The following is a 26,813-nucleotide window of genomic DNA, read 5'->3' as shown; positions in this document are numbered from 1 at the left end:
AAACAAAGGGAAGGGAACTCTGACACAAATAATAAATATCCTCACATGATCATATCCTCCTCGGCGCAGCACAGCACAGCACAGCACAGCTTGAACATCTAAAGGTTGTTGGTAGCAGTTAGCATAGTGACCCCTGGCCTGTCGGGACATGTAGGGAACACCCATCATATGCATGGGAACACACAATACTCCATGTAAACTCAATGCACAAATCCATTAGGGGGACATAACTGTAGCTCCTCTCTCTGTTGTTGTGGTGGCAGCAGGCCCAGGGCCAGGATCTGGTGCTGTAAAATGCACTGGCGTGCGAGAGCTGTTCGACATTCCTCTGTGCACAGAAACAACTGCCTTGAACTCCGTCCAACGGAGAACACATCATGCCATGCCAGTCCTATATTCCATATAATGCTTCATTGCGTGTCCGTTTGTGTTAACGACCTGCGTGGCAGACAGTGCGGCAATAATAATCACCCTCTATCACTGTCTGTTTGTTTCTTGGAGGCCTTTGCTGCTCACATTAACCTTAGTTCAGACTGAGGAAAAGACAAACAGATCTTCTTTTCTTTCACCTTTATTTATTCAGGAAGGTCAATTTAGAGCCAGCTCTCTTTTCCAATGACGCCCTGATTACAATGTACGAAGCATACAATTTAAACACAAATACAACATTTCAGAATGTACAAGTACAGTTAGATGTCAGAGTATTCCTCACAAGTATTTTAAAGCGATCAAGTGAAATCAAGTTCTCCAGTTTTAGAACTGATTGTAGACAGTTCCACATGTGAAGGGCATAGCAACGAAAGGCCGTCTTACAGTTCAGAACTAACTTCAGAATTGAGAACAGGTGTGGTGATGGCCAACTTTAGATTCTAATAGGCTGTTAATAATTAGGCAATTTCTTAAGTAAGGCTTTGTAGATGTAAACAGTGCAGTGCTGTTCCCGTCTCAGCCAATGATGCCCAACCAACCTTTTCATAAAGCCTACAGTGATGGGTATAAACCCATCTCCAGTTATAAACCGGAGGGCTGAGTTGTAGACTGCATCAAGTGGCTTTAGTGAGGAGGGAGCAGAATGCATGGACATAATATCGCCATAATTTTGAACTGATACGATTGTGGCTTGAATCAACAGTTTTTTTCACTGTTGGAATCAAAGCAAGCTTTGTTTCTATAGAGAAATGCAAAGTTTGGTTTTAGTTTTGATGAATGCATGTAGCTATGTTTACATAGCTATATGCATTTATTTGTTTATCTTAGAGCCAAGTAGATCTGCTATTTTCTCAATGTTTGAAATGGGGCTTAAGTGATTAATTCATATTGTAGTTTGTCCCTTCCTAGTAATGGAAGTCAAAAGTACAATATTTGTCTTTGAAATGTAGCGCAGAGAAAGTATCCATAAATGTACTTCAGTAATGTGCACCACAGTGCAAACTGCGGCCAATATAAAACTGCACCGCTAGTTGTGGCCGGCAGACATCCAGGACGAGTGCGTCATCAGGAGGGATCTATTGGAAAGACGGGGAGCCGTGGTGGACATTCCACCGGCCTCATACGGGCTCACTCACTATAGCTCTTCAGCGTCGCCCTGGCATGAGAGCTAATAATGCCAGTATTCTGCCCCAGGCATGGGCATCTGAGCCAATAAACCCAGCTTTCTACCCCAGGCATGGGGGGTAGAATTCTGGCAGATCTACATTTTAAGCTTGCAAATCTGCTATTTTCGGGACGTTACACCATCGTATCAATAGGCTCCATGCACAGCAGCCATATTGGAAAGAAATTGAGCCTGTGTAATGCCATTGGCCGTGTTTCCCAAAGAGATTCGTAGAGATGCTGCGTAGAGATGCTGCGCAGGTCCTACGACGGGTCTTACGTGCGTCCACACAGGCTGCGCAGTACCTTAGCAGGCACGTAGATTTCAGGTCATGCGTAGCCTACGCAGCTTGCGAAAGAGCCTCCTACACAGCTGGGACCCGGCGAAACCTACGCTCTACCCTCATTAGAAGCAGCTGGTTGTGCCCTACGTGCAATCTAAACACCATCGTCGTAGGTTCCCAAGTCCACGGCGTTACGTGTCTGCTAAAACTACATTCGGGAGACAGAATGCACGTATCCTACTCCTACTACTCCTGGGAGTGGTTGTAGCCCTGAGTGCTGTCCGACGCAGCAGTTTGTTACGAGCGCCCTGGGGCGCTCGTAACACCCATCGTAGCGAAATAGATCTATGAAAAGACCGACCACACACACACACACACACACACACACACACACACACACACACACACACACACACACACACATATAATTTATATATATATATATATATATATATATATATATATATATATATATATATATATATATATATATATATATATATATTCAGTAAGTAATATATATATATTCAGCACTACGTAGTTTACGTAGGCTTTACCTAGGCTTCGTCCAGGAGGTCTTTACGTGCATGCTGTCTCCCGAATGTAGTTTTAGCACACACGTAACGCCGTGTGCTTGAGAACCTACGACGATGGTGTCTCCAGAAGCCAGTTTAGATGGCACATAGGGCACACACAGCTGCTACTAACGAAGATAGTGCGTAGCGGGGTTGCTACTGCGCAGCTGCGTGGAGGCTCTTACGCAGCTTCTAGGCTACGCACGAGCTCAAATTCGTTTGGGAAACCCGGCCATTGCCTATTTTTTGGGCCTCTTCCTTACTTCCTTCACAGGTGTTACCAATGATACTAATGAAGGCTCTGTTCCATTTAGTGTAGCACCGTGGTTCTCACACCTTTTTCATTTCAAGGACCCCCATAACTCTGAGAGTGTACAAAAAGGGTCCATTTGGTTCCATTTGTACACTCTCAGAGTTACACTATCATAAGGGGCCATTTGGAAGCCCCTCAAGGAACCATGAGAATCAGAATCAGAATCAGAATCAGTTTTATTGTCACATCACAGGTTTACAAGGTAAAAAAGTGGGTGAAATTCTTTTTTGTACATCGTTCCCATCGCAACGTTAGTTTCCATAGAAAGAAGAGGGGGGGGGGGGGGAGAAGAAGAGGGTGGGGGGCAGGTGGGAAGGAGATCAAAAACAAGAGAGCAACAGAAGGCCAGACAAGTTATCTACATATTTACAAATTACCTGAGATAATAAAAAAACTAAACTAAGGTGCCTGAGCATAGCAGCAATGTATTGTATACTGTGCATGTTATACTTATACTGTGCATGATAGACAAAGGACGTTAAGGTGCTTAGAGGAAAAGGAGCACAATAAAAAGACCCAAAAAAAGTCAGTGCGTTATACAAGGGATTAAGGTGCAAAAGGTCAGTGCGTGTCCACCTAGAGTGGACTGACCCTAGTATAATCCGCATGTAGCTCCATGAGGGAGTGCAACAAAAGTCATTTGTACCTGGTGTAGTCCACAGGTGTGTCCGAGGGGGGGGCTAAAGTCCAAGTAATTGTCCCTGGTATAATCCACAGGTGTGTTCAGGAAGAGCCAGAAAAGTCTGCGCCGCCTGCTGTCAGGCTGCTGAACTCATCCAGGCTTATGCCCCATTCAGCATTCTGACAGCAGTTGGATTGAAACTACACCAAAATCTGGTGGTGGAACTCTTGATACTGCGGTAGAGCCCCTTGCCCGGTCGCGGTCGTTGTAGGGGGTTGAACAGTCTGTGACTTGGGTGGTGCTTGTCCTTGATGATGCGCTTGGCTTTGACCACGCACCGCTTTTTGTACAGTTCCTGGAGCGCTGGGAGCTCGATTCCCATTATCCGCTCTGCCGATCGCACTACTCGTTGTAGGCTGACCTTTTCTCGGGCAGTGCAGTTCCCGTACCAGGCCGTGACACAGCCTGTTAGGATGCCTTCAACAGAACTGTTGTAGTACAGCCTGAGGATGCGACGTCCTACTCCGAGCTTCTTCAGGCGGCGGAGCCAGTACAGTCGCTGCTGAGCCTTTTTCCTCACGTGTGTGGAGTGCGTCTCCCATTTGAGGTCCTCCTCGATGTGTACTCCGAGGAACTTGAACTCGCTGACCCTTTCCACTGCAGCACCGTCGATGAGGATGGGCGCATGGTCTCTCCGCGGCCTCCTGAAGTCCACGATCAGTTCTTTGGTCTTGTCGACGTTAAGAGAGAGGTTGTTCTCACGACACCAGTGTGCCAGTGATTTGATCTCCTCTCTGTAGTCAGACTCGTCGTTGTTGACGATTCGGCCTATCACTGTCGTGTCGTCCGCGTACTTTATGATGGTGTTGGAGACGTGTGTGGCTATGCAGTCATACGTGTACAGGGAGTAGAGGAGAGGGCTCAGCACGCATCCCTGGGGTGCTCCGGTGTTGAGGGTCAGGGGGTCGGATGTGATGCTGCCCATTCTCACCACCTGATGTCGGTTGGACAAGAAGTCCTGTATCCAGTCGCACATGCTTGGGTGTAGCCCTAGGTGTCTGAGCTTTTTGTCAAGTATTGCTGGGACAATGGTGTTGAATGCTGAGCTGTAGTCCACGAACAGCATACGTACATATTTGTCCTTCAGCAGCTTGTTGTCCATGTGCGAGAGGACGGTGTGGAGAGCCATGGCAATAGCGTCGTCGGTGGATCTGTTTTTGCGGTATGCATACTGCCACGGATCCAGCGAGGCAGGTAGCGTGGAGCTGATGTATTCCCTCACCAGTTTCTCGAAACACTTGCTGACGATCGGGGTGAGAGCAACAGGTCTCCAGTCGTTCAGGCATGTCACTTTGGCCTTTTTGGGAATGGGCACAATGGTTGACATTTTGAACCCTGCAGGGACCACAGCCAGGGAGAGGGAGAGGTTAAAGATGTCAGCGAAGACACCCGCCAGCTGGTCTGCACATGTCTTAAGGACCCGGCCTGGAATCCCATCAGGTCCGGCTGCCTTGTGGATGTTGACCCGTGTGAAGGCTGTACGCACTTCTCTCTCCGAGATGGTTAGAGGGGGGTTCTCCTCTGCTGGTGCTGCTGATGGCCCTGCTTGGCTGCCGCGGTTGGAGCTGATCTCAAACCGGCCGTAGAAAGTGTTCAGTTCGTTGGGGAGGGAGGCAGGCGGGTTCACCTCGCTTCTGGTTCTTGTTTTGCAGTCTGTCAAGGTGTGTACTGCCTGCCATGTGCTCCTGATGTCGCCACTGCTGAGTTTGTCTTGCATCTTTTTTGTGTAGGCCTTTTTCGCCTTCCTGATGGCGCTGTTTAGGGCCGCGCGCGTCGTGTTGCGCGTTTCCACGTCGCCAGATTTGAAACCAGCGTCCCGTTCATGCAGATGTGCACGTACTCCGCTGTCCATCCATGGTTTCTGATTGGGATAGATCCGAACTGTCTTTTTTGGGACTATGTCATCTATGCACTTGCTGATAAAGCCAGTGACTGAGTCTGAGAGTTCGTTGATGTTATTCCCAGCGGCGTTCTTAAACATCCCCCAGTCAGTCTGGTAGAAGCAGGATTGTAGCATAGCGTCTGTGTCCTCAGACCAGATTCGGATTTCCTTCTCAACGACCGGCTCCCTTTTTAGCCTCTGTTTGTAGGCAGGTAGCAGCTGGATGGCGTCGTGGTCAGAGCTTCCTAGCGGTGGGCGGCGGAGAGCTTTGTATCCATCCTTGAAGGGCGTGTAGCAGTGGTCAAGAATATTGTCACCACGGGTACTGCAGGCGACATGCTGGTGGAATTTGGGAAAGACCTTTTTTAAGTCTGTCCGGTTGAAGTCGCCTAGGCAGATGACTGCGCAGTCCGGGTGGCGATTTTCTTGTGCACTGATCGCCTGGTGTAATTCCCTCATAGCTGTGTCCTTATTAGCTCCAGGATGAATGTAAACAACGGCTACAATCACGATGCTGAAGTCGCGTGGTAGGTAGAAAGGACGGCAGGCTATGATTAAAAGTTCAAGGTCTGGTGAGCAGTGACTGTCTAGGATTTTAACATCTTTGCACCAGTTGTTGTTGATCAAGGCACAAACTCCCCCCCCACGTTGCTTACCGCTCAGTACAGGATCTCTGTCCTTCCTATACGCGGTGAAGCCAGGAGGAGTGATAGAAGAATCAGATGCTAACTCCGTTAGCCACGTCTCTGTTAGCACAACAATACTAGTCCTCCTCGTCTCTGCGTTGTATTTAACGCGCGCCAGTAAGTCGTCCATAGTGGTCACTGTTCTTGATTCACACAGAGATCTAACGTTCGCTAGCAGGATTGAAGGCAGTGCAGGTTTATATCCACGTTTTGTTGTTCTTACGAGAACTCCCGCTCTAGTGCCTCTTCGCCACGGTCTTTTTCGTCGGGGGTTTGTTGATCCAGCCGGAACAAAGGGGACCCCACCCCCCACCCAGCCGAGTGGAAGGTTTTCAGCAAAAAAGTCCGGAATTCTGTGTGTAATCGCTGTGCTAATGTCCATAAGTGCTTGTCTGTCATAACTCCTTAGACACGCGACGGTGTAGGGAAAGAAGAGAAGGCTAAAAAATACTAAAAAGATGGAAAAACGTTGCGATGTTACGGAGCATGTACGAATGCGGCCGTCCTTCATGGCGCTTCCGGTATACTTTCCCTGGACCCCACTTTGAGACCCACTGGTGTAGCAGAGTGTTTCCAGTGAGCCAACATTCACAATATCAGCACCCTGACTCTGACCAGAATGGAACAGAGCCTTCATTAGTGTCATTAGTCACACCTGTGAAGGAAGTAAGGAAGAGGCCCAAAAAATAGGCAATGGCATTACACAGACTCAGCCAGCTGCCCAGAGTGTGACGACAGCTTCATTGCGTGTCTAACTGCCAAGGCCGACGCCACAGAGGATCAGTGTATCATCACCATCACCAGCACCAATACCTTCAGAGGACACCTGTGTAGCCATGGAGGAGCTCTTTCAACAAAGCCTAATTAGGGACCACTATCTGGCACATTTGCTATGGCAAGGGTTCCCAAACCTTTCAGGCCGTGACCCCCAAAATAATCATATTTGAACTGGGGACCCCCCACCCTGACAAGCACTTGGAATTGTAGGAATTGAGGCATTACATTTTGTTTGACTCGGTTCCACTGAAAATAGGCGAACTGCAAGCTCACAACGGCGTTGTGAGCTTGTTTTTTCAGCTGCATTCACAATTTTTGCCTTTTTCTTCTGTAATATTTGACAATTTGGCCAATATTTGTCATTTTTTAATAGTATAGTTGGTTGGTTTCTTTTGACGTAGTAAATTATGGTCTTATTATTTGTCTCTTTAAGGTCTTAAAAGTCCTTAAATTGTCACTTTAGAAGTGTGCAGATACCCTGTATACAGTTATACTGTATGTTGGTTTGTTTGCTGTTTAAGTGAGAAAACAATCTGGGGACCCCTCAAAAGCATTTTGAGATCCCCCTGGGGGTCTCGACCCACAGTTTGAGAACCACTGTGCTATGGGACGTGTTGGAAGAGTCCCTCAAAACCATTTGGGGATCCCTGTGATGAGGACTGTAATCCAAACCACCCTGGTCCAGTTCAAACACTGCAGCTCACTGCTCTGAATGCTGTGTGTCAAGTGTGTGTGTTATTTCAGTCCAAGCAGTTTTGCCCCCTGAGTTTGCACATTTCCACAACATGTTTGTAAATATGAAATTCGTACATGGCGCCTTTATCCAAAGGACTTTGCCTGCTCATTGAGAGAGAGAGAGAGAGAGAGAGAGAGAGAGTAGTTAGGGGTTCCAGTGTCTTGCTCAAGGACACTTTGACCCAAGGCCAAGATCGAACTGCTCAACCTCCTGAGACACTGGGCCCATTCCCCATCACAATCAATGGAAAATCACTTTGTCATCTTAATGAATGGACTGTTTCACCAAGTGGCCAGAGGCGTATGCTGTTCCACACTGCTGCACGGCTTATGGCTTATGGGTCCATGGGCAGCAGGCAGGGTGGTATATGTACTCAGATTTCTCTTTTTTTACTTGAGTAAAAGTAGCAATACCTCAATGTAGACATGCTCTGCTACAAGCAAAAGGCCTGTATTTAAATTGAGTAAAAGTACAAAAGCAGTTTTTAGTAAAAGTTAAAAAAATCTAAATAAAAATGGGCACAAACATTTTCAAAAATAGCTAAGCTACAAGCTCACAATGCGTCGCAACTCTCAATGGTTGTAGATCAGTTATTTTATAATAGCTGAAGGATAAAATAGGGCTTAAGTGGTTAGTGTATTAATAAGCTTAAATCTGCAGCTCTGCAAGTAACTTCTACTACTTCTGAGATGTAGTGGAGTATAAAGTAGCCTAGTTTTTTTTTAATTATTTTTAAATAATCAAACAAATAATCAAACAGGAAGACCCTGAGGTGGAACTGTGCGTCCCGGGGTGTGCATTGGACAGGGGAGGGAATTCCCAGCATGCCCGGGGGCACACACATGTTTGTATTATTGTTTTATTGCTGTTCAATTCAGCAGTTTGCCATGGGAATGTGGGGGTGTGTGGGTTATGTGTGTGCTGTATTAATGTGTTTAAAGGAGAATTCCGGACAAATTAAGTGTTATCTTTGATGTCTCGTTACTCACCTACCGACGTAAAAAGTGGCGTTCTTTTTTTCCATAGATTCCCCTGTCGTCATTTTTTAAACCCCCTCCGTTGTCATAATGGGAGCGCGTGGGTCAGGGAAATTCGTCTATTATAACCGATGCAAAGTTATTTTTTTCTCTACTACTATTCATTGTAGAGTCTCATGATAGTCAAACATGCGCTGAAACTTCCTGCGAGGCTACCGTTAATGGCGAACGATTTAACACTGGTTGCTTGTTTCTCTACCTGGCAACACCAAGTTGCCAGGTTCTGGAAAGAAACAAGCAACCAGTGTTAAATCGTTCGGTGTTACCGGTAGCCTCTCAGGAACTTTCAGCGCATGTTTAACTATCATGAGAGTAGTAGAGAATAAAATAACTTTGCATCGGTTATAATAGACGACTTTCCCTAAGCCACGCGCTCCCATTATGACAACGGAGGGGGTTGAAAAAATGACGACAGGGGAATCTCTGGAAAAAAACAATGCCACTTTTTACGTCGGTAGGTGAGTAACGACACATCAAAGATAACACTTAAAATGTCCGGAATTCTCCTTTAATTTAACTCTGAGAGTGTGCAAATGGAACCAAATAAGGGTCCATTTGGTTCCTATCTATCATTTAGCTGGGGACCCCCTGGAACTCCCTCAAGGACCCCTGGGTGTCCCCGGACCCCACTTTGAGAACCACTGGGTTAGTGACATGACATGAATAGTGGTATGAGAATGTTCTTAAAGAAAACCGTTGTCATGACTTCTTCCAAAGTCAGAAATCCACCAGTCATTCATAATACATTTGAAATATTAAGTATCAAGTATAGGTCTGTAACTCTCAGACCCCCATTTGCCACAGCGAAATGGGGCTCCTTGAAACAAAAAAAGTATGCAAACCACTGCTGTTATTTGTTTTAAAAAGTGCGAAATACATATAGCCTATAGGCTACCAGTGGTTCTCAGATGTTTATCTCAAGGACCCCCAAATGTATATGACTAGCCGTGGACCCCACATCTGAAAAGATTTAGTGCCAGGGACCCCCACAAGAGAGAAAAAAAAATAGCAGATCTACAAGTGTGTTGTGAGCTTTTAGATCAGTTATTTTCAAATAGCCAAAGTATAACACAGTGTAAAAGTGGTTACACTGATTGTGTGATTATCAACTAACTAATTTAGCTGGGGACCCCATCAATGACCCCTAGCTGGGGTGGGGGTCCCCGGACCCCACTTTGAGATCCACTGCATTATACTCTTAAACAGTAGGTGGCGGGCGAGCGCTAGTCATGTGATGTGATGAGAGTGACTGTCATTGTCACATGATAATGTTGCCATGTTGGCTTATTATAAGCGACGTTGTGCTTATTTTTCTGTAAAGTTGCTGTTTTTTCGGCTTGTTTCCTAATGTTGTTTAAACCAGTGGTTCTTAAACATTTTCATGTCAGGGACACCCAAATTAATATGTATCTGTCCACACGGACCCCCATCTGAAGTTTTTTTGTTGTGCAGGGACCTCGATCCATACCAGATTTGTGTAAAATGTTTTTAAAAAGATATTAAAACATGTTCACCCTTTTCCCAAGATTTGGCACTGGTGCTCACAACGCCTCGCGGTGGGACAAGTTGTGAGCTTGTAGATCGGTTTTTATTTTATTTTATATTTTATAGCCGAGGTTTAAAGTGCTCATATGTGGCCGCTTCTTTTGGGCTTGTTGTCTTAGACCTGGTTGCTTATTTCTCTCACAAAACCTGGCAACACTGGTCAATGTCACAGTCACATGACCTAATGGGGAAGTAGAGGATTTTAAGCCACAACACACTGATAGAAAACCTGAAAGTCCTGCTCTAATCTCATTTTTATCACACTTTAATTAATCAATCAAACACAACAGCGATGGACGGAACGACGGTCAGATCTTCACTAAACACCGCGCCTGGACCAGCACCTGATTTCAGGGGGTGAGATATTAATAAAAAACATAAAAATGTCAGCAGCGTCATAATAACCTCGCTTCACCAGGCTTTCCGCAGCACCTGCGGGAAGCCTGGGTTCTATTGTGAATCAACCAGTGTGATCCGGTCTAGAGCCCGCCTACTGTATCCGGTCATTTGTACGCGCACATACATTCTAAAAATGTTTCCGTATCCGGTATAGATCCAGACCGGATCAGCATCCTGCAAAGCAACTTTGTCCCAGTCTAGCTTCAGCATAGCAAGCTAGCCTTAGTTAGCATTATTAGCTCTCTGGCTGCTATAACCTCGCGTCACCACGCTTTTAGGCCAAGTTGCACTATCTCTTGAGGAAAAAAAACGACTTATTTTCATTTTTCAGCAGGGTTTAAAAATGTCGACGTTTTTGTCACTTGTTTTGACACCTTGTGCATGAAGTTGTTGTGTCAATGAGACCAACTTTACCGTCTCTACAAATGAACGAATGTCTGCTAAAAAAGCACAGAGGTACAGATTTATACAAAAGGATGCTAAAAAGGATAACCCAAGAAAGTCATGTCATCAGCAATGGAAGAATGTGTCTATATCAGTGGATCTCAAAATGACCCCAAGAACTCTGACAGGGTACACACTCTGAGAGTGTCCAAATGGACCCTTACGGGTTCATTTGGTTCCACGTGTACACTCTCAGAGTTACAGACCTGTAAAGGGACCATTTGGAAAACATCATGGGTCCCTGGACCCCACTTTAAATATAGAGGATACAGACAGTAGTGGGTGCCTCAATGTGCTATTTTTTAACCCATTAAGACCTGAGGCGATTCTTAAAAATGTTTTCTAAATCCTAAGTTTTTTGAAAAAAAATCCCCCAAAAAATGTTAATGATTTTTCAAAAATAGCAGATCTACAAGCTCAAGCTCATAGCTCTATGAGCTTGTATATCTGCTATTTTTTAATAGCCAAAGAAATCTAAAGTGACACAGATGCGTTCCAGGTCTTAATAGGTTAAAATGTATTTTAAATCAATAATAAAAGTATGCTTTGGAAAATGGTCTGAAATAATGTAAAGTATGATTTGTACATGCACAAAACATCATCAGTCCTAAATTCACCCATTCAACTTAATGCCACAATGAGTGACTACTATAGCCACAGGTTTTGTAGTATTAGTACTTTGTAGCAATTGTTGAAATATTAGACCTTAAAGCGCCACTATGAAACATTCTTTTAATGAATACATTGAAATTTTGTCCAATCTGTATGGTAGAGTATGTTAATATGATATAACTTATACAATTGGGGTGGTTGTATTTTGTCTCCCTGCTCTTCTATTGAGACATTTAGATCGTGTCAAAGGTCAATGTCTCATCTAGACACAGGATCTGACATGGATTTTGTCCTGATGGTCAAGATTCAATTCATCCCCTGAGCAAGCAGGCTGGCTCTAAAATGTCAGCACGTGCGCAGGAAACTGGGTTCAAATCCGGGGTAGAAGATGACGGTCACATAGTGCAGCTTTAAATGTCTTATGTTCAAATCATGTATCACCTTATTTCAGACTATTTCCCAAGGCATACATTTATTCTTCATTTTGGAAATGTTTTTACATTGAGGTGCCCAAACTTCCGGTTACCCTTTGAAGAAGACCCCTGGTCTGTGTCTATGTTGTCAGCTTTATTGTATGCTGCATTGATCATTCATTAATGACACTGTATTCCACAGGGTTATGTTATGTGTTTATGTAGTGAAACCACATTGCTGATAGAACCTGAACTATGAAGGAAAGGTCAGAAAATTCCAAAATTTTGAAAAGGGACACTTTATTGGGTCTTAAAACATTTTTGATTTTGTTTTATTTTTTTAACATTCCTTTGTATCATTTATTTGTTGTATCATATTAGATACAAGGGGTATTAAAAGGGGTATTTCAAGTCGTTTTTTTTTTTTTTACTGCCTCCCCCCCTGGCCAGCCGGGGCGCCTGATGGAGGGGAAAGGAACTGGTTGGAATAACGTGTTCCTTCCACGCGCTACGTCCAACCAGGGAAACTCTCCCCTGTCAGGTGATAAGAAGGTCAGTTAGCTCTCATGCATTGAAGGAGGCATGAGCTCGGCTCTGGCCTCCCTAGGTTGGCAGAGGGAGTGTAGTGCCCAGGATTACATAGAGATTGGCACTGGGTGTAAAAAATCGTGGGATAAAATTGAGAAAAAAAAAAAAAATCAAGTCGGTTTTAACATTACAAAAACATTTATTTTAGACCTGTAGTATCAAATATGATACAAATCATAAAGGACTATAGACCTGTAGTATCAAATATGATACAAACACTTTTGACATCATAAAAAACAAACTCAAATGCTAAATTTTGAGAGCTCATAAGTGCATTCAAGTTATCCAACACTTATTTCAAAATATTAGTAAAGATATACTAGGAAAACGTACCCGAACTGCTTAAAAAATAATTGTTTGTTAGTAGTGCATCAACCTCTCCTGTTTAGTTGATGGCAGCCATTTTGGGTCAGACCACCTGAGGCTCTGTAACTACCTGCAGTGCAAATGGTATGGTCCAGGGGGAAGTGGGGATGTGTCAGATATGATACAACAGGTTCTTGGTCCAAGTATTCATTACACTGATTTATAAAAAAAATCAGTGTAATGTGTGTATCATATATGATACGTTTGGTGACATAGGGTTAAGGTTTCATGGGATGCAGAAAGCAATGGAGTGGTGTTTTAGACGCCATGAAAATAAATGTTTTGATATCATAATTTGTCACATCGTTCATGAATAGCATAATATCTAGCATAACTATCATAATTGGACAATTTAACATACTAGCCAGAAATTATTTTGTACAAAACACCAGCCTTGTATTTGGGAATTACTATCATCATAAACATGCACCAATAGTCTACTGTATAATTATTATTATTTTTGACTCAACTCTAAAAAGCTCTGAAGATGATAAATGTATCACAGCCTGGCTGGCTATAGCTGTCTTCTTTCTTTTTTATCCCCAAAAATTATTGAATTGTGTTTCTCTTCAGAAATGAGAGCTCCTTGGTGTCTGCTTTGAAGACATTGCTGTTTTTCACAATCCTGATGATCACATTACCCATAGGGTTGTACTTTACATCAAAGGCCTACGTCTTTGAGGGTAAGTTTTCAAGTAGATTTTTCTTTCCTGCTTTTGTAAGAAAAAAGTTACCGTAGAATATAGCTACTCAAATCACATTTGTACAGGGACACTGTTTTATTCTTTTTATATGCAGTCTTGTCCTATTAATGATTCTTAATGTGAAAATGTTCATACTATAACTGCATTATGTTTAATTATTTAATGATTATAGCACTGACGAAGGTCCTGGGAGGACTGAAACGTTTGCTTTTTAATCCACTGAGCACCGAGCACATTATGGGCATCACAAAATAAAGAAAAATGTTTTTCTTTAAGTCTTGTCTAAGGAGTTTTTCCTTAACCTCCATGCAGTGAGCGAGTCTCCTTCTGTCAGTTTACCCTTATGTTTTTCGAGACCACCGCACCTGCAGTTAATCTTCACCAAAAGGACAAAGAAAGGCGCAACAGTTCTCCTGTTCTTTAGTTATTTAATGAGGTAAATAAATTAAGGTAACACTGGCCTTGTGGTAGGGCTTGGCGATATAAATTAAAATCAATATATGAATTATTAGCCGATCTACAACCTTTGGCTGTCGGCTATTTAAAAAAAATGTGTACGCAACCCCCCTAACCCTAAAGGTCCTTACACACCGGCGAATGTGGCGAATATACGCAAAATTCGGACTCGTTCCGAATAATTAAAAGACGCTTTTTCGCTTCGCTTTTCCGCTTTTTCGCGCCATGTACGCTTGCATTGACTTTATAAGGTTTTTAAAAAAAGCGTATTATTCGCACGAAAAAATCGCCCCGGTGTGTAAGGACCTTAACCCTTGTACAACAAAGTATAATCCAGGGTTAAGTGGTTAGAGTGAGATTTTTTTTCCTTCGTTTTCATTCAGAAAAATATGGGGAATAAAAACAAATATGTAAAAAAAAAACTGCTTGTCTATTGGACAAGAGCAAGATTAAGTCGGCTATTGGCTCTAAATATTGCGATGTGCTGAAGAAAGACACTGGTGCGGAAAGCACAAACGAGCTGGCCAGATGTGTGGAGAAACGGGATGACTGGAGTAGGGCTGGGGGCGATGACCACATCACTGCCATACCGCGGTCATGTATGCATACCACAGGGTCGAGTTCATAACCGCAACATTTTTTTAATTCGATTTTTTTTCCCCAAATCCTTTTTGGGGTGCTGTTGGAAGTTATATGAGTGCATATTGTGTGATGTGTAAATGTAAAGTTTACCATAATAAAGAATTATCATTGTTAAGTATTATGATTATGTCTATTCTAGTCTGCTTGTGTGCCAGGCGACTCAGCAAGTGTAACAACTTGTAGCAGGGGCTCGGTTGGGTCGGCTCTTAAAGAGCAAATCTACAAGCCCACTTTCGATCTTGTAGATCTATTTCCGGCAGCCGAGACTGTCATCTACTGACGGCACTGTCGCAAAAAATACGATGGCTTGTAATTTTCTTTCGAAACAAACAGGGGGATGGCTTCCCTTAATCGTTTATTTCAGTGGTTCTCAACCTTTCTGCCTGGCGACCCCCAAAATAGACTTGACCAAGTCACGTGACCCCCGTCCGCCGAACCGTGGGTAAACAGTGATTTTGTTACCGCGGTACCTAAAAATCCATACCGCCCCAGGCCTAGACTGGAGACGCCGATGGAGGGCTCGTCTGAGAACAGCGTAGTAGAGAGAGAGCCTAGCCCAACCTCTGTCCTGATTGAAACCTCTTCTTTTCCTCTCAGGTTCCATGAAGATGTCAAGCTCTGACAGTTACTTCTACGCCGCCATCGTAGCGGTGCTGGCGGTCCATGTGGTTCTGGCTATGTTTGTTTACGTGGCGTGGAATGAAGGCTCTCCGAAAGCTGTAAAGGGCAAACATGACTAAGGCATGTCCTCGCCTCAACCCAACCACCAGAATAAAGAGAAAGGACATGGGGGCGGCGGAACCACAGCCCTCACCGCAGGCTATCCAAGCCCCAACCAATTGCACCATTTAGCAACCAGACGGCTAAGCGGATCTGGTTTGGAGCTGTGGTGTTTAAAACTGAGGTTAATGCCTGTCTGTGATTACTGTTTTTTCTCTGGGATGGGAGGTCTGTCTGGGATTCCTCTAGTCCTCAGCTATCCCCAGAATGGCTTTTGTATACATCGTCGCTGTTGTCGCGTGGAAACCTTACCGTCCAAAACTTTAAAACAAACTTTTGTGTGATTCAGTAGTATGACAAAGTAGGGCGTAAATTCACCAAAAGTAAACTAACAGAAAACGTTGAAATATGGAGATACAAGGTTTCTACCTGACAGCAACGATCTATGCTGTAAGTGTCATCACCACGGTACAAGGGTCATTACTGTATGTAGCAAACCATCTTAGTTGCTTGTGTCCTGTGTGTGTGTGGGCGAGTCCTCTTTTTGTGTGTGTGCGTGAGTCCTCTTTGTGTGTGTGTGTGCGTACGTGCTGTACATGTACTGTACATACATGTGCATGTGTGTGCTTACCACTTTTTTTACGTGCTGTCACGAAACTTGATTAATTTGTGTCATTGCTTTTTTTCACGTTCTATATTTCAAGCTTTTGTTTTTGTGAGTGTGTATAGCATAGCATAGTTGTCTGTTAGTTGGTAACTGTTTAAATTATTTTTGTCAAACGATTTCATGTTTTGTATTGACAAAGTTGGCCAATGTGACATGTTTGGTATGAAGCAGATTAAAAAACAATCAAATATGAACCCAGTAAACTATAACCTGATCAGTTGTTTAAAACGTATTTTTGAAGCATTGAACAGAAACACTTGCCTTCTATTTGAGAAACCTATTAAAACAGTACAACAAATGATCAATTCTGTTAATTATACTGTCACTGGTACTGATGAATGTCAGAAGACAACAGCATATTTGAATAAGGCCTAAAAGGAAAAAAAGGCAGAATTCTAAAATGTATTAACTATCTTTCAAAAAGCAAAAGCCAAGTTATTTTACTAAGTGTGATATAGTTGCTGTTATATTACAACATTTAAGTATACAAGGAAAGCCAAGATCAACTTTCAATATGTTTTACCACTTTGACCCAGGGACTCCTGTTGCCAGGGTTAAAGTGGGCATGTCATTATGGGCGAAGATTTTTGAAAATAGATTATAAACTCAGTGTGACGAGCTGTGAGTTTGCAAATGCACTATTTCTACTTCTTTTTTTTAAATGGGTCTTAAGTGGTGTGGTCCCGTGTGTTTGCCATGCTGTATCACGCAAGGGGCTTGGCTGGCTGTCTGTTGTATAGGCTTCTTCACCCAAAACTAAATCTGAACACATGTTTTTATTTACTCTGCTCCGTTCAGAACATCAAAACAAGCTCTGTGTGCGTGAGAGAATGGGAATCCTGCTGCTCCATGCCGCACTCCTAGATACACACAAATAGATAATGGAAAAGAAACACTCACACTTTCTGCAGCTTACACTATAAACAGTCAAAATGAGCAATGAGTCTCTCTCATGAAACACTAGACCAGAGAAGGCCACTGGGAGCATACAGATATTTAAAAATGTCATTGAATGTGCAAGCATGCATGTTTACACATTTGATTGATGGATTTTTTTTATTGACAGAAATGCATATATGTGACCGTATATTTGTACATAACTGTCAAAAGGATAAAACACCAGAAAGCTAGTTATTTCCATTGTGGTCCTTGTCCTGGCTTTGAATGTTTACAGTATGTGTATGTTTGCATAGAATGCCCTTTTTTAAATATCCATGTGCTCCAGTTCCTTTCCCTGTGTTGGTCTCTACCCAGAGGTTTAACAGTTAATAGAACTTATCAATTTAATCGATTGTAAAACATATATAATAAAATAAATCGATATGAATAAAATTGATCGATTTTCTTTTTTTTCTCTCCAAAGAGCAAAAATAGACTATCTACATGCTTCATCTCTCTCTCAGCTTAGGGGTCATTCCTCCTTGGCCTGAAAGACATTGAAGACCCCTGTGCTAGAGAATGGACATTGACCCTGTTCACTAGAACTAGTTTGGTCTTTAATCCCCATGCTGTTGTGGGGTGGGTGATGGCTGATTTAAGTACTCACACCTGGACCGAGTCAAACTTATCTGGTTGTGTCAACACACCTGTTATGCATCAAGCTAATGAATGCACACCTATATCAGCCTCCTCCGCATTTAAAAAAAAAGAAAGCTTCTGTGATGACAGGACAGCATGTCTTATCTGCTTTTGGGACATTGGGCATTTCAGTACAGCATGATACAAATATGTGTCAATATAATATAGCACTGCTTGGTGGTGAGACTGTCTATAGAGGTGCTCATTTCTTTCTCACAGCATCCTTGTTAGTCAAGTCAGTTTGATTTGATTTATTTTTTAATTAGGTTTAAAAGAATAACGCTTAACAAACACACTTCTCAAAGAAGAACGTCAAGGATAAAAACACAATCAATCAATCAAGTCAGACTTATTTCCATTTCCTTTGTCTTGAACAAACAAACAAAGCAAAGAGCAATTCGATTATATAAAACACTTACAAGTCTATAAAAACAAAAAACTTAACAGCATATTAAACATGTGACCATTCTCATTCTGCAACATTTTATAAAAGCCAGGATTTTTTACCTTTTTCTCAAAACGAGGACTCTTTGTCAGCGGTAACAAGTTCCATTTTGCTGCCCCACCATATCTAAAGATTTACCCATATTAGTTTTAAACCTGGGCAAGCAGGTCTACAATGCTGGCTCTACTGAGGTGGACAATGATTAAGCTCCTTGGGGGCTATCTTAATACAGATAAAAAAACAAAAACAGGTTTAGCTGTATTGTACTGCGCAGTGGTTTTCAAATTGGGGTCCTTTAGCGCAATGAGCAAGTTCCAGGGGGTTCCTAGCTAAATGATTGATAGTTGGTAATTTAAATGGACCCCTATGGGTCTGTAACTCTGAGGGCACGCTGGACAATTTGTACACACTCAAAGATCATGGGTGGTCTGATGCATACCAAAATGGGGGTCCTTGAAATCAAAAAGTTTGAGAACCATTGACCTCGCGTCCAGAGGGAGTCAGCCCCACTGCTGGAAGTGCTGTGGACCAACATGGACGTTAGCCCCAAAGCAATCCTGACATGGCATAATCAAAATAACATAAAACAAGAGAAGACTAGCTATGGAGCTATATTCTGGCCAAGAATTTGGTTCTGCTCTTCACCTTGCTTATGGTCTTTAATGCCATAGTTCCACCTCCCAGGGTGCAATCTAACATGCAAACCTGCACGGTAGCTAACTGAGGATTTTGCAGGAAAAGTCATGACCCCTGAAGACGATATCGGGCGAAGCCAATTTGCACAGCCTCGGTTGGGAAATGAGATGTAATCAGTTTTGGCCACTGGACAAGTGGATAACTTGTCTGTGTGAGGCATATCTTAATATTGAATTCCTCGCTAAGAATGGCCCAGTAGCTTTACCACATCCTCATCTGGCTGAGTTTCAGCATTACTAGCAGCTTGCAGGTCATTAATATAAATAAATAAAACAACTAGGGACCCAAAACACTCCCTTGTGGGGCCCTGCAAGTCACAGGCTGAGCCTATATGCAAGATGGCCTTAAAAGACTGTCATTTGGTCCCTGTCGGAGAGATAGCAGATAAACCATTTCAGGTTGGAAGGGCTTAAGTGTAGCAGAAAGTTTATTAAAAAATAAGCTGTGGTCAACTGTGTCGAAGGCCTTTTGTTCCAGGGAACAAAATCACAACTTGCTTTCATCCACTGTCTGCCTGTATGTTCTCAATGTGATATCAGTCCAACTAGTAATACCCTTTTGTGTCCATATATGGAGATGTCTGTATCTGTCAGTCCTTGTCCCTTTTATGCTCATATATGGAGATCCCTGATGTCATCAGTATATGCCCATATATTGGAATGCCCATATATGGGCAAATTGGTTGGATCGGCGGTTCTGGACAACTGGATACCGAACTACTCGACAACGGGCACCGCACTCCCTCCAGTCCTTGCCACTGAGCCCGCCGAGTTTGAAGTCGGTCGGTCCCATATATGCACATAACCATTTATGGGCATAGCGGTCGGATCTGTGGCTCTGGACAACCGGATCTCTGTATCTGTCAGTCCTTGTCCCTTTTATGCCCATATATAGAGATTACTGATGTCATCAGTATACACCCATTATGGGCATGCCCCCTTTTGTGCCCAAAAAATGGAGCTGACTGATTTGTTTACTCCATTTGGGCGTAGCTGTATTGGGAACTCCTTATATGGTTATGGCTGAGTCATGGTGACATGAGCGTGACGATGTGGTCCGCCGGCCCGCCGGGCAGTCCTCCCTTAAGCCAATTTTAATATAAGAAGACTGTATACAGCTTAAGTGTTTAACATGTCTGACACACACACTGTGTGCCAGTGTGTGTGTGGGGAGGGAGGTCTCAGCTATTGTCAGATGAGGAAAAAAGGGTGGGAACCACTGGCCCATGAGCCAGAGACCCCTCAGATAAGGCCCTCCTGGTTGTTCTTAAAACTACGCAAATAAAGTTCCTAGTCAGTATCATAGCTCGCACTCAAATTAGTTTGACTCAGTTGGAAGCCATGCTGTGGTATCCAGACATGCTATGGTTGCCAAACGCACATTGCTTTTTGTGGTCAGTGTTTGGCAGTGGTGGAAAGTAAGTACATGAACTCAAGTACAGTACTTAAGTAAACCTTTGAGGTATAGGCTATACTTTTACTTTACTGGAGTACTTCCAATTTTCTATACTTTTACTTCTACTCCACTACATCTCTGAGGAAAATGTTGTACTCCACTACAATTATTTGAAATGTTGATTTGTATTACTAAATATACATTGATTAGCCACTTAAGTTCTATATATTCAAGCTCACAACGTGTCGCATCGTGACGCGTTGTGAGCTTGTAGATCTGCTATTTTCAAAAGATTTCTATACATTTTGAAAACTTGAAATGGGACATTCTGCATAATGAGTACTTTTACTTTTGGTACTTTAAGTATATTTTGATGCCAATACTTCTGTACTTTTTCAGAAGTACCAAAGTAGCCTACTCAAGTAGATTTTGAATACTGGATTTTTACTTGTAGTTGTAACAGAGTATTTCTACATAATGGTATTTATACTTTTACTTCTTTTTTTTTAGTAAACACCACTGGAAAGATACTGAAAAGATACTAGACAGGTACATTATGGCAAACAGAAGGCCTAATCCTTCATGAGTGGGGTTAAAATTGTACAGCTACGTTTTGTGGGGTTTGAGTCCCCCTAGTGGTGTAAACTTGATTCCTACAGTATTATCTCTTTAAATGCCTTTCTCCCCTTTATTATAAATCACTTTCATTTGTCTCTCTGTATAAAATATGCAATAGAAATAGACTTCCCTTACCCCCCCCCCATTCACAGAAGAATCAAATGACTGATGCCAAGGTATGATATTTTTCACCCACTGATAAGTTCAGTGCACACACTGTCTGTAAGCTTTGCACACATTCTGAAGGATCTACAACTTCAACTTTTTTAATCTGGGGTTCAAGGACCCCCTTCTGAAAAGTATTTGTGCCAGGGAAACCCAGAAGAGAAGAATTGTGTAAAAAAAGAAGAAATCTAAATGATTCCAAATCACATTTTCTCCCTAAATTGCACATCTGCTGATGTCCCATAAAGGTCCCATCTCTGTGATCTAAACCAGTCGTCCTCAAAATATTCATGTCATGAACCCCCATATTTTTGCCAGGGACCCCTTTACAAGACTTCCGTTGTTAAAATGTTCCAAATTTGTCACATTTTCTACGTTTTTTTTTAAAGCAGATTTACAAGCGACACATCTCCACTCTACTAGTGGGTCCTTGTTCTCTGAACGTTCAGAGAACATGTTTTGCTGTATTTTAGTATTTTGCTTTGTTAAAACCCCTTTTAACATTAGGAAAAGTGCAATGAAACATAAAGTGTATTATTATCATTATTATTATCAATATTATCATCATTATTATTATCATTATATCTCTCACCAACTAAATGTCATTCATATGTTCCTATTATTACCAGCAGAGGGCAGACTTGCAGGCCTATAGCTGTTATGTGTGGAGCAGTGGTGTCTGTCTGGTTGCATCACCAGTGGTGGACAAAGTACTCATTAGTACTTGAGTCAAAGTATCGATACTCATGGTCAAATATTACTCCACTACAAGTGAAAGCTGCTCTGTCAACTTTGTACTTGAGTTAAAGCAGTGGTTCTCAAACTTTTCCAGGTCAAGGACCTCCAAATTGACATGTATTTGGCCGCCAACCCCTATCTGAAAATGTTTTGTGCCAGGGACCCCCAGAAGAGAAGATTTATGCAAAAAATAACAATATTAATAATCAGAATTATTCAACATTTTGTATATTTTTAGGAAATGTTCAAAAACAGCAGATGTACAAGCTCACAGCGTGGCACAACGTGATGTGTTGTGAGCTTGTAGATCTACAATGTTTTTCCACCATATTTGAAATAGGGCTTAAGTACTTCATAATGTACATACAAATATAAATACTCAAGTAAGGCACAGATACTCGAGAAATGTAGTTGAGTATAGCAGTGCTTCTCAAAGTGGGGTCCTTGAGGGGGTTCCAGGGGGTCCCAGCAAAAGCAGTTTAATACAGCGTCACAATCATTTTAACCACTTTATTTATACGTTGGCTATTCAAAAATAGCAGCTGCTCTTCCACCTTGTACATCTGCTATTTCTGAAAAAATATCGCAAATGTTTGAGAGATTTTGAATAATTTTGAATTATCATTTTAAAAAAAGTGGCCAAAGAGCCTACATATTAATTTGGGGGTCCTTGACACTAAAAAGTTTGAGAACCACTGAAGTACAGTTTACTCAAGTAATGGACTCTTACTGCCCACTACCGTCTGTCAGGGAGGGAGACAACATGTAAGCAGTGGTGGAAAGTAGTACATTTTCTTACTGTACTTATTACTTAAGTACAATTTTGAAGTATTATTTTTTTTTACTTTACTGGAGTATTTCCAATTTTCAGTACTTCTACTCAACTACATCTCAGAGTAGCCTACTTGTACTTTTACTCCACTACAATTATTTGAACACTTTAAAAATGTCACACATGACAAAACAATTGTAGACCTACAAGCTGTTGCGATATGAGCTTATATTGAACTGCTATTTATTATGCTAAAACAAAGCATGAAATAGGGCTAAGTGGTCAATAAATTGGTCTATGCTGTTATGTTGCAAAACATAGTCGGTAAGTATATTTTATGAATATACTGGCAAATCAAAAATCTACAAAAATTATACACACACACACACACACACACACACACACACACAGGTTTTTATTACATCAACGTTTTAGGACAACGATTTTAAGAATGCCATTCTTAATAAATTAACATTAGTTACTCCACTACATCTCAGAGGAAAATATTGCACTTTAACTCCACTACAATTATATTAAAACTTTAGTTACTAGTTACTTTGTAGATTTTGATTATTATTACAAAACACACTAACCACTTCAGCCCTATATATATTTCAGCCATTTGAAAATAGCAGATCTACAAGCTCTCAATATGTTGCGATGTGACGCATTGTGAGCTTGTAGATCAGCTATTTTCAAAATGTTTTGTATACATTTTGAACTTGTGAACACGTGAAATTTTGAACACGTGAAATGGGACATTCAGCACAATGAGTACTACTACCACTACTTGTAACAGAGTATATTACATTGCAGTATTGATACTTTTACTTAAGTAAAATGTGTGAGTACTTTTTCCCATCACTGCACACGCACACGCACACACGCACACGCACACGCACACGCACACACACACACACACACACACACACACACACACACACACAACTTGTAGTAGTAACAACTTTGACAGAACATAATTTACAAGCTATAACTAGCTTTAACACAGTTAGTGTCTATAAAAATCCACACAGCAGTCGTTGTCATTCCTGGAGCTACACTATAATTACCACTTCCTCAGGATGTACGAGCACAATGAATTATGACCATCCTACTTATAGTGAGCTGATCACATTGGTGCCAATTTCACCTCAGGAACTATAAAGTGCCCAATGTGTTGACAACCCCTTCAGTCTTTTGATCGTTCAAATTATAAAATGCTATGTAGTGATAATGCAAGTTAGAGTGGCATTTACTGTATGCTTGTGTGTGCTGAAATCTTTAGTTGTCAAAAAAAGTGTGTTGACATGCATGGGGCACTCTCCCCAGCACATTACAGTATCTGAAATATAACTCTTATAGTAGCCTAATACTTCAATATCGCACTTACAGTAGCCTAATACCACTTACAGTAGCCTAATACAGTAGCCTAATATTTTAATATAAAACGTACAGCCTAATACAGTAGTTTTCAAACCTTTTCGTGCGTAGGACCCCCAAATTGATATGTACTCGGCCGTGGCGCCCCATCTAAAAAGGTTTTGTGCCAGGGACTCTACTTGTTTAAAGAAATTGTTTGACATGCTTTTTGTTCTAACATTTTCTTTTATTTTTATTTTTATTTCCTGAACCCCCAACAACCTACTTTTCTGGTCGTTGAAAATGATTCAAAAATAAACTGATACTCAGGTTTTTTTTACCATGACACACATATAGAGTTTACTGGAAATTGGGAGCATACCAGTTCAAACTTGTAAGGGCGGCTTCCCAGACATGATCACCCCGTCTCACTTATGTCAAGGTTTTTCATGCCATCGGTGCCATCTGCTGTGCTTCCCGGGCAAGTATGAGTACAACATATGGGTATGCAGAAAATGCAACGCCCTCACAGGCTGAATATACAAAGCGCTCGCTAAAGCAAACTGTATAGTGTTTAACAGGTGCAAATGTTTATTTACATCATGCTGGCCGTGACAAAAACAGCATGCATGTTCTTAAATGCATTTCAAAGCAATGTTCACTAAAGCATTGGTTCTCAAAGTTGGGTCAAATTTGTTGATATAGCGCGTCACAATCATTTTAACCACTTTAACCATATTTTATACTTTGGCTATTCAATAGCAGATACAGTATACAAGCTCTGAGCTATGAGCTTGTAGATCTTGAAAGATCTTGAAAATTGCAAATCTTTGAATATATTTTTAAAGAGAGCAGTTTTAACTAAAATCTTTGCTTCTGGAGGTCCCTGGCACAAAATATTTCTGCGATGGGGGTCTGCAACCAAATACATATAATTTTGGGGGTCCTTGACATGAAAACGTTTGGGAACTATACTGCACTAAAGCACTGCTGTGCTCTGAGGAAAAAGGTCAAGCATGTGGACTATAGGGCTACTCAACTTAACACCGCTCAGGGGGCACAAGCTAAATGCAGTTGTGTCCGAGGGCCTTGACCTAGAATTTAGTTGTTTGGGTTTCAAGCCACTTGGATTAGGGTTGTGCACAGCAACTCATTTCACTGTTGTTTAAAAAAAGCTTTCATAACAGACTACACGACTAGTCTTAAATGAAGGAAACACATAAAAAACATTATTCACAAACTGTGAACATAACAGAATGTGGACAAATTGCACTCGCAATAAATCAGAGAATGGTAAATATACCCGGAATGCCTATTTTCTCTGGCCAAGATGGCTTGTTATTTACCTCCATGAAAGCACATTCTTCCGCCCATGTTTGTTGAAATGTCCTTTAATCACTAATGTTAATAATTTAACTTTGTCTTGTTTTCATAATTTGTCCTCCATTAAAAAGGAGAATAGGCTAATTATATTCTTATGGTATTTTTCATGACAATAAAGGGCTGCAAAAATATAAAGCATGGGCATGCCCATGTGTTGAGTAGCGTGTACCTTTAGATAACCTATACTATCATTTTTAGGAAACTATAGTTTCTATCAGTTCATATTTCTTTGTTCTGTTTGTTTGAATCATCTGAAATAAATGTTCCATATTTTCGAGTCAGACACGTTATTTTCCATGATAAGCAACAACTGAACATGATCGTTGAAGTGCTATCTTTGCAGGGATGTTTATAATAGTGTAGGCTGCTTAGCAACAGCGTACAAGAAGTTGGAACGCCACAGGCCAGGTCATCGTGTGCTTTTAGCATTTTGTGGAGCATTTGACAGGTTTCCTAATGTGTTATCACCTGAGTACAGCTTTGCGCTTCCTCAAATCCTAAACCATGTCTGACCTCAAAGCTGCGGAGGAAGTTAAATTTAACTATTTGGCCTATCTGGTTTCTACAAATGAGGTCAGCAGTGGTGGAAAAAGTACTCAAATTCTTCACTTAAGTAAAAGTACCAATACTGCAATATAGAAATACTAATAAAAGTCCAGAATTAAACATTTACTTGAGTAAAAGTATAAAAAGTATGTACTTAAAGTACCAAAAGTAAAAGTACTAAAATATTTGAAAATAGCAGATCTACAGTACAAGCTCACAATGCGTCGCAGCTTGTAGATCGGCTATTTTCAGCCTACGTATAAAATGCGGCTAAAGTGGTTAATGAATGTTTCATAATATCATAATTTATATCTGAAAAGTAACTAGTAACTAAAGTTGTAACAAATAATTGTAGTGGAGTAAAAGACAATATTTGCCTCTGAGATGTAGTGGAGTAGAAAAAAAGTATTGGAAATTGGAAATACTCAAGTAAAGTACAAATACCTCAACATTGTACTTAAGTACAGTACTTAAGTAAATGTCCTTAGTTACTTTCCACCACTGGAGGTCAGGAGGCCAAGACTGAACAAATCCCTGCATGCATGGCTTTTTGTTACCAAAGGAAGGACAACAGAAAGCAGTACAGCAAGCAGAAAGCAACAGCATTCGGGAAACATGTTTATTTTAAATTACAGTTATTTACAGATAAGGCTCCTTTATACTCCACGCTCGACCCTTTCAACAAACGGATGCTTTGAAAATAAATAAATAAAATAACAGCCATTCATTTTTTTCATTGTCTGGAAAAAAACAAACACGGAACAGTACATGTTAAAGCAGCACTATGTAACTTTTTCTTATGAATACAATTGCATTTAGTCCAATCTGTATGGTAGAGTATGTTAATGCAATATAACTTATACAATTGGGGTGGTTGTATTTTGTCTCCCTGCTCTTCTATTGAGACATTTAGATCGTGTCAAAGGTCATGTCTCACCTAGACACAGGATCTGACACAGAGTTTGACCTCAAGGTCAAGATTCAATCTATCCCCTGA

The 26,813-nt window shown here is 41.6% G+C and overlaps 1 protein-coding gene and 1 long non-coding RNA gene across 2 annotated transcripts in view; one reads left to right on the top strand and one right to left on the bottom strand.

Moving 5' to 3' along the window:
• Positions 1–10,291: 10,291 nt before the first annotated feature.
• vma21 (vacuolar ATPase assembly factor VMA21) lies at positions 10,292–16,783 on the top strand. The gene is made up of 3 exons (XM_080416859.1): positions 10,292–10,467; positions 13,506–13,615; positions 15,332–16,783. The coding sequence occupies exons 1-3, from the start codon at positions 10,403–10,405 to the stop codon at positions 15,472–15,474; spliced, it is 318 nt and encodes a 105-aa protein (XP_080272985.1). The 5' UTR covers positions 10,292–10,402; the 3' UTR covers positions 15,475–16,783.
• Positions 16,770–26,813, bottom strand: part of LOC308076530 — a 44,634-nt gene continuing 34,590 nt past the window's right edge. Inside the window, exon 2 of the long non-coding RNA XR_013932296.1 lies at positions 16,770–17,517. This is a non-coding gene — a long non-coding RNA (uncharacterized lncRNA). The remainder of the gene's footprint in view (positions 17,518–26,813) is intronic.

This window comes from Gymnoscopelus braueri (assembly GCF_963280865.1).
Source record: "Gymnoscopelus braueri genome assembly, chromosome: 20".
NCBI lineage: Eukaryota > Metazoa > Chordata > Actinopteri > Myctophiformes > Myctophidae > Gymnoscopelus > Gymnoscopelus braueri.
The sequence above is the reverse complement of the archived record's forward strand: the minus strand, read 5'-3'. Positions and strand labels throughout refer to the sequence as shown.

Bases quoted from the DNA above. Each gene is read 5' to 3' on its own strand.
- vma21 (XM_080416859.1), top strand. From the start codon at position 10,403: ATGGACGGAACGACGGTCAGATCTTCACTAAACACCGCGCCTGGACCA. The intron at 10,468-13,505 runs GTGAGATATTAA...GTTTCTCTTCAG, and splicing joins CCAGCACCTGATTTCAGGGG to AAATGAGAGCTCCTTGGTGT. The intron at 13,616-15,331 runs GTAAGTTTTCAA...TTTTCCTCTCAG, and splicing joins AAAGGCCTACGTCTTTGAGG to GTTCCATGAAGATGTCAAGC.